Here is a 15000-nt window from a genome sequence, read left to right as displayed (position 1 = left end):
GTCCGACTTGCTTGAGCAAGGCAATGGTGCGTGTGACGACAACCCGTTTTCAGTTTAACATTATGAAAGTCTATTTTTATAAGTCTTAACATGAGTCCTCAGTCTTAAATGAAGTCCTGTAATATTTGAGGAAGTCATGAATCTTCCCTTTCTCTTTATAAATGCTACTTTCTTACTGTATACAGAATTACACTGAACTTTACTGCACCGTACTGTTGTTTACCTCCTTGTAATCTCTTTGTGTTTGTAGGTGTTTCTACTGTGAATTCAGCAGTTTATTAGTTTATGGTTATCTTTGGACGATGGACTAGACGTGCTGGCCCATAGTGGACACACTTTTGTGGACGCTAGGTATAAGCATTTGCTACATATCTTAAATGTGGTAATTGACTTCACTGGTGCAAAACCTTGAAAATACATGCTCCCGTCTTGAATGGAACATACCTTTAAGGTCCAGGTTGCGGGCTCCGTTGGAGTGTTGGGTGACGGTGTGGGAGTCAATCTTGAGTGTGTGCATGTTGTTGGTGTCGCGGGAAACCACCACGTTGTGCCACTGGTTGTCATTTAACGGCTTGTCTGAGTTACCCTTCATCAGAGAGGGTCCATTCCCCAGGTCAAACACATAGTGGACGTACCTGAAACAATAATACACGAGTATTCACGGATCATACACACAAACAAACATGGGGTTATTCCAGGATAGAGGTAAAAAAAAAACAGATTTACGAGGACAGGCATGTCAGGCTGCGTTTAAAAACATCACTGTATCATTCGTTTGCTGTCACATTTTTTGATGTGTTCAGTCATGGTGTCTCAAAGAACATTCCTCTTTTGAAGACTGGTAGCAATAGACTTCAGGAATGGAAGGAGAGGGAAAAAAACAGGGAAAAATACAGTTCGGTATTTAGAGAATTTGCTTTATTTTTTCTAGGATAAAGGAAGAAAACCTGTCAGTTGTGAAAACAAACACTTTCAAATGTCTCAACGCTTTGTGAAGAGTTGGGCTCTGAATATGTCAGGAAGATGTGGCTGGATGGGAATGTTGACGCTCTTTCAAACAGAAAGACACCAGGCAACGTTTGTGTTGCTCCCAATAGAGCCCGTTTTGTTCTGTTCTCTCATAAAAGCTTCTGTGTCACAAACAACAGAAAGAAAACAAAAAAAAAACAGTGACAAAGCAAAGTCCAGCCCCTTGTCACCATTTGAAAAACACTACAGAATGCAGTTCTCATTCTACGACCTATTCACCTGAAATATACTAATAATACAACAACGCAAAGGCTGAAAAAAACAGAAAATATGAAGGAAAGAAATGGGGTTCTCAGCTGGGATTCAGGTGGTGAGCAACAAGTAAACAGCATTTTCAGTCATGCAGGTATATCAATCAATAGAAAAATATTAAATAATGAAATAAACAAATCGATTTCAAGAACCCGTAGGGTGTCCAAGAACATTGCCCGATAGTATTTAGATTGAATTTTAAAAACTGTAGCTTTCTCTGTTTCTCCGCTGAATGGAATGACTGCAGTATTCATTCGCCTGAGGCCTCGCAACATGGTGACATTCCTCTTCGCAATCATACCCTTTTCCTGTGCGGCATAAAAGCAGGCTTAAACCTGCAGTGTTTATCAAATATCATACCAGCTTCACCTTCCTTGATCTGAACCCTTTAGGGGGAGAAAACTGATTTCTTTCTTTTGTGTAGTGACAACAACCTATGTTCTCTGGACGAATAGTAAGCTTTGCTCTTTTCTCTAATGTGCCACTGTTGGCCAACACACTCTGACATGTATGTCATAAATATATAAAAGAACCAATAGATTTATAGCTGGAAGGATAAACAGCTATCTGCTGAAATATACACCATGTCTGGGCTCACATAAACTGTAGAAAAGTTGGCGAAATAATGCAAAAACTTCTGTAGCTGGCTATGGAAACTGCCCACAAGTGCGATAATCAAACCACAACGAGGAGAAGAGGAAAGTATCTCATTAACAGAACCAACTGCAAAGCTATGTGCAGTGATTCATACACCTATGAGATATAAGATGTACTGCGGCCCATAGTCACTGACTAAACAGCCCACATCAATAAGTGATTCATCATCTGTGTATGTGTCATTAAATTTCCTCCAACAAACTGGATATCAGAATGCTGTGCCCTCTAGAAATCACAGATTGCTAAGAATAATTAACACCTCAGTGCAGCCGATCCCCACACTTTATCACATTTTACAATGGGCTTACTGTAATGATAACAGTACATACAAATTGCACTGAGCCAACTTAAGGTCAAGTTGGGTTATAGACTATTTTTCCATTGATGAACCACTGGAAACACTTTGGGTAAATATTGGGTACGGCAGAGGAATTTTTGCCTTAAAAATGATTTTAATCATGTGTGGCACGGTGGCACAGCAGGTAGGTCTCGCAGGCACACAACTCCAGGGACCTGGAGGTTGTGGGTTCGATTCCTTCTCCGGGTGACTGTCTGTGAGGAGTGTGGTGTGTTCTCTCTGTGTCTGCGTGGGTTTCCTCCGGGTGACTGTCTGTGAGGAGTGTGGTGTGTTCTCTCTGTGTCTGCGTGGGTTTCCTCCGGGTGACTGTCTGTGAGGAGTGTGGTGTGTTCTCTCTGTGTCTGCGTGGGTTTCCTTCGGGTGACTGTCTGTGAGGAGTGTGGTGTGTTCTCTCTGTGTCTGTGTGGGTTTCCTCCGGGTGACTGTCTGTGAGGAGTGTGGTGTGTTCTCTCTGTGTCTGCGTGGGTTTCCTCCGGGTGACTGTCTGTGAGGAGTGTGGTGTGTTCTCTCTGTGTCTGCGTGGGTTTCCTCCGGGTGACTGTCTGTGAGGAGTGTGGTGTGTTCTCTCTGTGTCTGCGTGGGTTTCCTTCGGGTGACTGTCTGTGAGGAGTGTGGTGTGTTCTCTCTGTGTCTGTGTGGGTTTCCTCCGGGTGACTGTCTGTGAGGAGTGTGGTGTGTTCTCTCTGTGTCTGCGTGGGTTTCCTTTGGGTGACTGTCTGTGAGGAGTGTGGTGTGTTCTCTCTGTGTCTGTGTGGGTTTCCTCCGGGTGACTGTCTGTGAGGAGTGTGGTGTGTTCCCTGTGTCTGCGTGGGTTTCCTCCGGGTGACTGTCTGTGAGGAGTGTGGTGTGTTCTCCCTGTGTCTGCGTGGGTTTCCTCCGGGTGACTGTCTGTGAGGAGTGTGGTGTGTTCTCCCTGTGTCTGCGTGGGTTTCCTTCGGGTGACTGTCTGTGAGGAGTGTGGTGTGTTCTCCCTGTGTCTGCGTGGGTTTCCTCCGGGTGACTGTCTGTGAGGAGTGTGGTGTGTTCTCCCTGTGTCTGCGTGGCTTTCCTCCGGGTGACTGTCTGTGAGGAGTGTGGTGTGTTCTCCCTGTGTCTGCGTGGGTTTCCTCCGGGTGACTGTCTGTGAGGAGTTTGGTGTGTTCTCCCTGTGTCTGCGTGGGTTTCCTCCGGGTGACTGTCTGTGAGGAGTGTGGTGTGTTCTCCCTGTGTCTGCGTGGCTTTCCTCCGGGTGACTGTCTGTGAGGAGTGTGGTGTGTTCTCCCTGTGTCTGCGTGGGTTTCCTCCGGGTGACTGTCTGTGAGGAGTGTGGTGTGTTCTCCCTTTGTCTGCGTGGGTTTCCTCCGGGTGACTGTCTATGAGGAGTGTGGTGTGTTCTCTCTGTGTCTGCGTGGGTTTCCTTCGGGTGACTGTTTGTGAGAAGTGCGGTGTGTTCTCTCTGTGTCTGCATGGGTTTCCTTCGGGTGACTGTTTGTGAGAAGTGCGGTGTGTTCTCTCTGTGTCTGCGTGGGTTTCCTCCCACGCTCCAAAAACACACGTTGGTAGGTGGATTGGCGACTATAAAGTGTCCGTAGGTGTGAGTGATTGTGTGTGTGTTTCGCCTTGTGAAGAACTGGCGCCCCCTCCAGGGTGTATTCCTGCCTTGCGCCCAATGATTCCAGGTAGGCTCTGGACCCACCGTGACCCTGAACTGGATAAGAGTTACAGATAATGAATTAATGGATGGATGATTTTAATCAAATGTCTACAACTAGTGCCCCAAATAATCGCTGGCTACAATACTCATCTTCGTCTTGATTGTCTTTTGACAATCTTGATCCACATATTCCACTTGACTAGTGCTAAGCTAGATTCACTTCTTGATGCGACTCTCCTGTTCATCCAGACTAAGGACTGACACTACAAGCACACCTCCAGTGGTTGGGACCCTCACACACTTACACTGGCGGGCAATTTCACACAGCAAATCAAATTCCCTGGACTCATCTCATCTCGTCTTATCCACTTGATCCATTTCAGGGTCGCAGAGGCAACAGGGCAAGCCAAAGAAGCCCAGAAATCTCTGGTCCCCGGAGCTTCCTCCAACTCCTCCTTTAGGAAGCTTATGCAGACATGAGGAACATATACCAAACTTCTCACAGTGGAGCCAAGATGTCAGTATTAATTGCATTTTCAATTGAACTTTTCCCCATTCATCAATGAATACATTACTGCTGCTGATATATTGTGTATGGCCAGTATCAGACTCACCCTTTAACCAGCTCTACTACAATGAAATCGCTTCCATCTCCACTGTTGTAGAGGATCAAGCCATCAGAGCTGGTGGTCTTGAACTGGAAGAACAGGTGCATGGAGGCGTACGCTTGTAGCGTGGCTAGCGCTAGATAGCTGCCTTTACTCCTAAATGTCACTGGGTCAGCAATGATGTGGCGCATTCCAAACCGGGCGTTAAGTTCGCAGTAGGAGATGTCGCCGTTTTTGCATTCGTCCAGGTAGGGCACGCCATTGACTGTCAACCCCTGCAAGTGCCCAACAAAATTAGAGGGGATGACAGAGATGAAACGTCGTTCAGTCATGATGCCCGTCTCGATATTGTGGAACTCCAGCCGAGTGTGGGCACCGGTCATCTGACCTGCGAGAGAAGAGACAAAAAGAGAGTTTGTTCAAGTAAAAAAGCGAAATTCAAAAGAGAGGTTTCATGATGACGCTTCCGTAACCCTCTGATTCATCCCTCTCTGAATGAATCATAAGCATTAGCGGCTAAAGGAGGGATGAAGCAGCTCGTCCCTGTTCTGCGCATGTGTTTCTTATTTTGGAAAGACACTGAGTCATTTACTAAAACTGTTATGAACAGTAGTGTGAACAGGAATACTGGATACGGAAACTGTATAAAAAAAAATATGGAACAGATGTGAACTATCCACTCTCTTCTGTTAGCAACATCTTGATGATCATTTCAAACTCCAGTTTAAATTAAGTCTCACTTAACTGTTTAAAACTCTTAGTGTAATTGCAGAGAGTAATGTCCTGAAATCAAGCGGGGTGGGGGGTTACATAGTGCATTTCCTGCAGTGCTGTAGCAACGTCACAGGTTCTATTCTCCCTATTATAGCTCAGTGGAGCATTAAGATAATTCTGAAGCTGTAATATTAAGGTAAAAATTGTTCCTAGTATTATTTGACAAAATCATAAATACAACAAAACTTTCTAAAACTTTTCTAGACTTAGATAGATAAATATTTCAAGAGCAGAAAGTTTCAACAGAGATATAAACATTTAGTTAAAGGTACACGACCCGCACATGACCTTAAACTAGAGTACGGGTAAAATACATAAACGTCTTTTATGTTGCGCTGGAATATTACCAACATTGAGTTCTGTGCAATAATCACAGCTCCTACTCCAAAGAAGGTAGATGTACATTTACATTCGACTCAGTTCTGATCAATATTTTCAAGCGACTGCCATCATACTATGAGCAGCCACTAAACACAGACACCCTACACAAAGTAAAGCTTACCTTCCACAGTGACATTGTCCACAGAAAGCTGCAAGTTCTTGCCTCTGCGCACCACTTTCACTGCATGCCACTCGTTATCGTTGAGTTTCTGACCAGCGTAGAGTGTTTCAGGACCTTTACCTACAGGAGGAGATGACAGTCAAGCAGAGACGTACAGACAATAAGACACACAAATACACTGCAATAGTGCCTTACATTCTGAAAGGGAGAATACCGGTGTGCATATATACAACGTAAATAACACACACACACACACATACACACCTAAAAAAAAAAAAAAAAAGCTTTCTGAATAGGAGGCCACATGTGCGCACACACTCAAAAAACACAAACAATATTCCTTCAAAGAAACCTTATACCACCAAGTGTCCCTGAAAATGTCATGATTTACAAATACACAGCATTCCACATTCAGTCCAGATCTGACTCTATAGCAGACATTACGTATCTAAATTATGTTTACAGTGTTAGGTTGGGAGTTCATGCAGGACTTGGCAGACACAATGCTCATTACAAATCACAACATAAGTTTGAGAGGGATTTGATGGTAAACTGCTCATGAGAATTCACAGTAAATTAAGAAATCACTGGTAGTTATTCATACTCTCTCTCTCTCTCTCTGTGTCTGTTGTGTCGTTTCTAGTTGCCATGAGGTTCAGAGTATAATGCAGTAACATAAGGGCAAATGTGAAGTGTTTACTGTTATATTTGAAGCAACAGCGAGCATAACACAGCAAACACTGCCATGTTTTAAACCTGCAAACAGCATTGTCTAATTACCACAAAACAGCTCACATCCAGATTCACATCCATCTGTTTTGGGGCAAATCGGTAAGACAAGGGGATTATTCATTCATTCATTATCTGTAACCCTTATCCAGTTCAGGGGCGGAAGGCGGGAATACACACTGGGGGGGGGGCGCCAGTCCTTCACAGGGCAACACAGGCACACACACACACATTCAATCACACGCTCACACCTACGGACACTTTTGAGTCACCAATCCGCCTACCAACGTGTGTTTTTGAACTGTGGGAGGAAACCGGAGCATCCGGAGGAAACCCACGCAGACACAGGGAGAACACACCACACTCCTCACAGACAGTCACCCGGAGGAAACCCACGCAGACACAGAGAGAACACACCACACTCCTCACAGACAGTCACCCAGAGGAAACCCACGCAGACACAGGGAGAACACACCACACTCCTCACAGACAGTCACCCGGAGGAAACCCACGCAGACACAGAGAGAACACACCACACTCCTCACAGACAGTCACCCGGAGGAAACCCACACAGACACAGGGAGAACACACCACACTCCTCACAGACAGTCACCCGGAGGAAACCCACGCAGACACAGGGAGAACACACCACACTCCTCACAGACAGTCACTCGGAGGAAGCCCACGCAGACACAGGGAGAACACACCAAACTCCTCACAGACAGTCACCCGGAGGAAACCCACGCAGACACAGGGAGAACACACCACACTCCTCACAGACAGTCACAGACACACCACACTCCTCACAGACAGTCACCCGGAGGAAACCCACGCAGACACAGGGAGAACACACCACACTCCTCACAGACAGTCACCCGGAGGAAACCCACGCAGACACAGGGAGAACACACCACACTCCTCACAGACAGTCACCCGGAGGAAACCCACGCAGACACAGAGAGAACACACCACACTCCTCACAGACAGTCACCCAGAGGAAACCCACGCAGACACAGGGAGAACACACCACACTCCTCACAGACAGTCACCCGGAGGAAACCCACGCAGACACAGAGAGAACACACCACACTCCTCACAGACAGTCACCCGGAGGAAACCCACACAGACACAGGGAGAACACACCACACTCCTCACAGACAGTCACCCGGAGGAAACCCACGCAGACACAGGGAGAACACACCACACTCCTCACAGACAGTCACTCGGAGGAAGCCCACGCAGACACAGGGAGAACACACCAAACTCCTCACAGACAGTCACCCGGAGGAAACCCACGCAGACACAGGGAGAACACACCACACTCCTCACAGACAGTCACAGACACACCACACTCCTCACAGACAGTCACCCGGAGGAAACCCACGCAGACACAGGGAGAACACACCACACTCCTCACAGACAGTCACCCGGAGGAAACCCACGCAGACACAGGGAGAACACACCACACTCCTCACAGACAATCACCCGGAGGAAACCCACGCAGACACAGGGAGAACACACCACACTCCTCACAGACATTCACCCGGAGGAAACCCACGCAGACACAGAGAGAACACACCACACTCCTCACAGTCACCCGGAGGAAACCCACGCAGACACAGGGAGAACACACCACACTCCTCACAGACATTCACCCGGAGGAAACCCACGCAGACACAGAGAGAACACACCACACTCCTCACAGTCACCCGGAGGAAACCCACGCAGACACAGGGAGAACACACCACACTCCTCACAGTCACCCGGAGGAAACCCAGGCAGACACTGGGAGAACACAGCACACTCCTCACAGACAGTCACCCAGAGGAAACCCACACAGACACAGGGAGAACACACCACACTCCTCACAGACAGTCAAAAAAAAGTTGTTTGCCAAAATCCTCAGTTGGTGAAATATCATAAATATGAGGCCTGAAGTTTGCAAAGGTAATGCTACAGAGTAACATTACAGAGTAACATTCAACAAGCCTATAGGTTAGTGTACGTTTCCCACACGTACAGTGAGACATAAGTAAGCTTAAAATATATGCATTTTACATTAGGAGTTTATAGTTGTATACATTAAATATTAAAGCAACTCAAGTGATGCAAGACCTTGATAGACCTAGAAAACATAAAGAAGTATGTGGGGGAAAAAACTAATTACAGGAAAAGTGATTACTGTGGCAATTATAATTAGAATATGGTAAACAACAGAATAATAAAATATCCTTTTAAACAACAGCCATTTTACTGACTGAAAATAAATAAAATAATGCAATAAGTCAATTATAGACCCCATGTGTGCTAAAATGCAACACAGCCATTTACAAACATCAGTCACAGTAACAACAACAGGCCGTTTGATTCTAAGGAATAATAAGAGTTTGGAATAGATTTACCAAGAAGCAAATGATAGTTTTACCACATGAAATTACACAAACAAACAAACACACACACACCAAGTTGATTGCTCGACAAAAAAAACAAGTATCAATCAAGAAAAATGCATATTATCGACTCTACCTCAACTGCTCTACCGCCATAATTGAGGGTCAAATACATTCCTCTATTTCTGTTGGATAATTCATTCATTCATTATCCGTAACCGCTTATCCAGTTCATGTTCGCGGGGGGTCCAGAGCCTACCTGGAATCATTGGGCGCAAGGTGGGAATACACCCTGGAGGGGGCGCCAGTCCTTCACAGGGCAACACACACACACACACATTCACTCACACCTACGGGCACTTTATGAGTCGCCAATCCACCTACCAACGTGTGTTTTTGGAAACTGGAGCACCCGGAGGAAACCCACGCAGACACAGGGAGAACACACCACACTCCTCACAGACAGTCACCCGGAGCGGGAATCGAATCACAACCTCCAGGCCCCTGGAGTTGTGTGACTGCGACACCTACCTGCTGCGCCACCGTGCCGCCCTTCTGTTGGATAATATTTTACTTAATGTATAAGTTTTCCCAAGCTGTTTCCTCCAAAACACGGCAGAGAGAGAACAATGGAAAGAACAGAATAGCAATAATCAGGGATCCAAGGTCTCGTGTGTTTAGTCCTGACCAAAAATAATCAGGGAATACAGTTATTCAGTTAGTACACTAACGTATGAATGACCTTATGATGAGCACATTGAGACTATGTGTGCTCGAGTAATTTAAGGACAGGGTTGTTATTCACAGCTGTCATTCCAAGGTGAGATTAACAACACAGTGAACAATATAAATTCAAAAGAGTCTACTCTTCCAGTGCTCAATTCATGCACTGGCCCTTTAAATGTTGGTCTCACGAGGTATACACTGTGGGCGTTTATGAAGGGACAATGACAATGAGAGGTTTTCTGAACTGTGAGTAAACTATAACTATAGCCTTAACATTATGACCGCATTTGTTTATTGTATTTTACATGAGTCTATGGAGGGTGTCTTTTGTTTTCCCCTGAAAAACGACAGGGATGTGTTGCCACAGTTCCTGTATTTACTGATCTGGTGTATAGTCTGGCTCCAAATGTGTGCTGCTATTGTCTTGTTATTAAGAGTGTGATATATTTATTTCTTTGTTCAATTATATCCAACTACAACTAATTAAAAATAAAATATTTCTGCTTACTGTGTGACCTTGTATAAGAAATATACAACATAATCCATCATTTTGTAGATATCCTTTTTAATGGGCTATAGATGGTTCTAGAAAAGGGTTCTATAGGGCATCAAAAAGGATTTCTGCTAAGGTGCAAACAATCTATAGCATATACTCCATCAAATCTCAAGAGCCATGTTTTACTCTTTATCAGATGGACACGATAGTGATTGTGCACCATTAGCCAATGAGGACAACTGATAAAGATGCATGAGATTCACTTTCTAGAATAAATTAGCAATAAAATATGAAGAATCTTTATTTCCTTTTTAATTATTTAACAAAGGCTTGGCCTTTCTGATTGTTGTGGCTGTCTGCCTGGCCGCTCGAGGATCCATGACTCTTAAAGTGGTTCTTAAAGTGGGGTGTAGCAATGCAAATGAATAAGACACGTTTCATACGCACGTCCCTTGTAATAACTTCATGTGATGGAGATGTGTCACGTTATTCATTTAATAAGTAAGAGTTGTTTTGTATGAATTACAGTGTTTTAAATAGGATACAGTGGTGTTTGGAAATACTGGACATTTTGGTGGGGTATTTGTGTTGGGGGAGGGGGGGGGGGTAGGGGACGCATGACCCCTGGTGGCCATGTAGGTGAACTACAAATAGACAAAGAGGCACTCCAGTGAAATTGACTAATCCACATTTAACGTCAGTACCCCTTTGCACTTTTTATGTTGAAATAGCCTAAAGTATGGAGTAGAGACATCGTGTCATCTTATTTAATCTGAATTATCAGACTCTGTAATTAAAAACTGAGAAAGTATATATGTTCAACCCGCCGAGATTGAGCTCCCAAGGCCAGTTCTGCTTCGTTAAAACGCGTTGGCTAAGTTTATGTCTTAATTCAACCTTGAAATAAGTAAAAAGGTTCCGCTTTCGCCACAACACAACTTCAACACGACGTTTAGACAGCGGGCGAACGTTTGTTTCGACTCAACGCTGTTTGTGCGGAAATGTAGTCGGAATGTATCATAACTATTTCACACAGGCGCTCAGCCTACCTTTCCTCAACACTGCCACCCCGAAACCAGTCCAGCGTTTCCCTGAAGACTAGCCTGCCGTATTTGAAGGAATTTAGTCCGAAATTACAGATTAAAAAAATAAGCAACGGTTCTCAAACGGAATCCTCACTCAGTAACGGACACAGCGCGAGCTCCACACCTGAACATCATTAGCATAAGTCAGTCTGCATAACCCCCGCGCGCACAACGGTCCAAAACATTACAAATAATGCCATAGAAGTAATCAAATAAATGGAGAAATACTGAAATATACATTTGTTTTGTTTTACGTTTACGGATGCTGTACGATAAGATTTAAATCTGAAAAAAATAATGTAGTTAGTTTAAAAAGTCTTTCTGTTGAGTCACTCCCTAAAACCTGGAATAATTTAACCGTCGGTTTTGTGTTTGTGTCTTAATCAACTGTCAAGTTTTTTTTACTTTATGTTAATTAGGGTGACCAGATCTGAGATGGGGGTGGGGTGGGGCGTGGACGACTACTGACGTGCAGACTGACCAATTAAATGTTTACCGAGAAGGTTATCGACCAATAACGGTAGCGCTACAGTCAGACCGTCCAATCAGAAGATTTTAGGCTACTTCACCACGCCCCCTTCTCACTCAAGCCAACCAAACGGAGTAGGGGAGGGCGGGACTAGTTTGTGAACGAAACTTCTCGAAGTTCTATGTAAGCTCTAGGAAAACAAAATGCCGGACGTTTGTGAAATTCCGCCCGGGCATTTTTTTAAGTCTAAAAAAGAGGACATGTCCGGGTAAAAGAGGACGTCGGGTCACACTATGTTAATCTAGGTGTATGATATGATATACAGTTTTTTTTTTTAATGTAGGCAAATTACAGTAGATATATCACATGCCAAACAGCATTTGCTTTTATGATTTATTTATTACATTACAGATTTTCTTAAACATAAAGATTAAACCGTTTTTATGTTTGTTTGCTTGTTTTTTAATTGGGATTTTGGTCATTATTTAGAATATTTACCATATACAGAATATGACCATTCTGTCAAAACAAGCAACAACCAAACCTTGAGGTAGTTCATTAAATTGTTGATTTATTTATGTGCTAATTTGTCAATAAAATTGGTTAGTAGTAAAATATTACACAAGTTAATACACCAATAAATAGTTAGATATATTTGTATTTTATATTAATAATTTTCACGTGAAAAATGAGTTACAACACACTTCTAATCTCCTTATAATCACTAATCACATTATTTGCTTGGTGTCATTCTTCTATTGTGTCCCATAACTCGGAGATTTACGTGCACCCCTTTGAGACACACTCTGCTGTTGTTCCTGCTCTCACAGCTGTTCATAACTTCATGGAAGCTCTTTTTTAAAGCGCTGTTGATTTCAGTCAAGTGTGCTTGAGCAGGTAAGCATACTAAACCGTGCAGTGTGTGGGGTTAAAAACAAGAGCAGCAGTGGGAAACAGCTCTGACATATCTTTTTCCAACACGTTCGGAAATCCTAAAGCTTTCTTGTTACTCTTTATATTCCTTCAAAAGCAAATTGATTGCGGGAACATAAAAAGACGGCAGCGACTTGGACAAGGCACCCGCTTTTGATTCTGGACTCAACACAAAGTCTATTTCTGTCGCTACTAAGTGTTTTTCACTTTGCTGTAATCAATGTGAAACAGAGCAACACCTGTACAGGCTTTGGATTTAACCAGCAGCTTTCCAAATGAGCTAGAAAAAAAAGATCTATTCTTTATCTGAGCATCCTCATAAATACATGGCCTCAGCGGCCATGTATTCCTACACTGAGTGAACTCCCTTGTTGAATCTTTCACTGGGAGCTTTTCCTCCTGATGTAAATATAATTACAGTGCTTTGTACTCTTTAATTGTACCTGCACTAGTCCAAATTCATTGTAACCACAAAAACCACACTCTCCCCTCAGGGTATTTCAATTACAGCACAGGAGATGAACAGCCGGAGGACACTGAATCTATCTTCCAAACTAATGTTGCACTCGGCTTGCACAGTTGATAAAGAGCTTCTGGACGTCTCATCTCTTTAGAAAAATAACAGACTGCACCAGAATTCTTCCAGCCTTTGCATTTATTCTCGAAGCACCCCGGAGAAACCCTCCTGGATACTTCAGCGTGTTTCTTCATCTTTAATATGATATCGATTCTAGAGGCTTTCTTCTTAAGTGGAGGGAGTAGTGGACTTTATTAACTAAAATACTTTATTCAGTTTCTGTTGAAGAGTGTCATATCGCATAACATCTCACTGTCTAATCTAAAGCAGTGGTATATCCGCGGAGAAACGAGGAGATGGAGAGATTCTCTTACATCGTATTTATTCTCCAACATTAATATTTAATGTCTTCATCCCCGTGTTGAGCTTCTTTAATTGGTCCGTGCGTCATAAAACATTCACACAACGTAAAGGGCATTAGACGTAAATAAAGGAAGTAAACAAATACACTAAGGATTCGTATCCACAGCAATAATTTGCCAAAACACATGGGGCTGTGACATGTCTTTCGTTTCACACAATAAAGTAAGGAGGAAAAACAGACATACATACTTAAACACTAACGTCTGTTTCCTGGGTTTTTTGGGCTTTATTAAATAAACCATGTCAGCGGTTCTTTTTGAACGCTTCTCTCCAATAAGAAAGAAAGAAAGAGGAAGAGAAAATCAGGGTGAGATACACACACACACACACACACACAGAGAGAGAGTGAGAGAGAGATGGTCTTTCTAACTAGGTCGCTGCGTGTTGTGCAACGTCACACCGAATCCCGTGCCACTCTCTGTCCAATATTCCGTGCGCTACGGAAGTCTGACAGGGCATGCTGGGTAATTGGCTGTGCCTGAGTCGCCATGGTGCCGCAGGCCAAGGGCGCATTAGCGACTCTCAAACCGAATGAAGATCCAGCAGCCGGGACGGTGGAGGAAACCGCAGACGCTACAACACACACCCAGTGTGGAGCGAGCCTCCGCAAAAGAGTGAAAGGCGAAGGGCTAGCAGCAAGGTCACGGGGCCTGATTAGCATGAACAGCCAACCGGTCGGATCGGAGAAGGTCAAAGGGCCGAAAAACATTTCTCACGCCATTAAAGGGAAGCTCTGCGCTCGTGCCTGCCTTCTGACTGAGCTCTGCCTGTTGTCTTTGCTGATAAAGGACTGGAACGATGAAGGCCGGAGATCTGAGCAGGTCGGGGTCTGAGGTTTAGAAAAATGAAATATGTTTAACATCGGAAAGTCAAGTATCTGTCACAGTAAATGAAAGGCTAACGGCTTTGCGAGGCTTTGTCAGGACAGAAAACACACTAACCCTGTAGGGCACGACTGCTATCAACACAGTTCTAACAATTCAAAAACAATACAATACCATCTACATCACTTTTAAACGTTTAACAATATATTACCCAAACAGTAAAAGGCTGTAGTGTCGATTGTCCCTCTTGAGAACAGCCTTCTGAGCAATGTGTTCTTCATTATAAATATGTTCCTGTAGTTTGCACATTAAAATTTTAATGTATTCTAAATACAGAGCCTACCAAAGTATTGCATAAGGCCCACAGGGGATATAATAAATAAAGTATGCTAATGAAGTGTAAATTACTTCCAGGCCAGACCAGGCTGTAACAGAGCACTCACAGGAGTTACAAAATGAACGCTGCTTTTATGAAGGCCAGAGTGTTTTATTGCACTGTTTTTGGCATTTCATATATTTCACCTGTGAAGTGGGGAAGAGATTATTTGTGTTTCCTCTCTGAGGAGGTCCGCACAGAAAGACTTTTTTAATTATA

At 43.9% G+C, this 15000-nt stretch overlaps 1 protein-coding gene across 1 annotated transcript in view; it reads right to left on the bottom strand.

Annotated features, from left to right (window-relative positions):
- nrxn2b (neurexin 2b) overlaps positions 1-15000 on the bottom strand; it is an 86777-nt gene that overhangs the window by 26113 nt on the left and 45664 nt on the right. Inside the window, 3 exon segments of the mRNA XM_066656621.1 lie at positions 445-635; positions 4544-4925; positions 5814-5933. Coding sequence (XP_066512718.1) covers positions 445-635; positions 4544-4925; positions 5814-5933 — 693 coding nt within the window.

This window comes from Hoplias malabaricus, chromosome 2 (genome assembly GCF_029633855.1).
Source record: "Hoplias malabaricus isolate fHopMal1 chromosome 2, fHopMal1.hap1, whole genome shotgun sequence".
Taxonomy (NCBI): Eukaryota; Metazoa; Chordata; class Actinopteri; order Characiformes; family Erythrinidae; genus Hoplias; species Hoplias malabaricus.
Note: the sequence above shows the minus strand (reverse complement) of the source record. Positions and strands in the feature narration are given on the sequence as shown.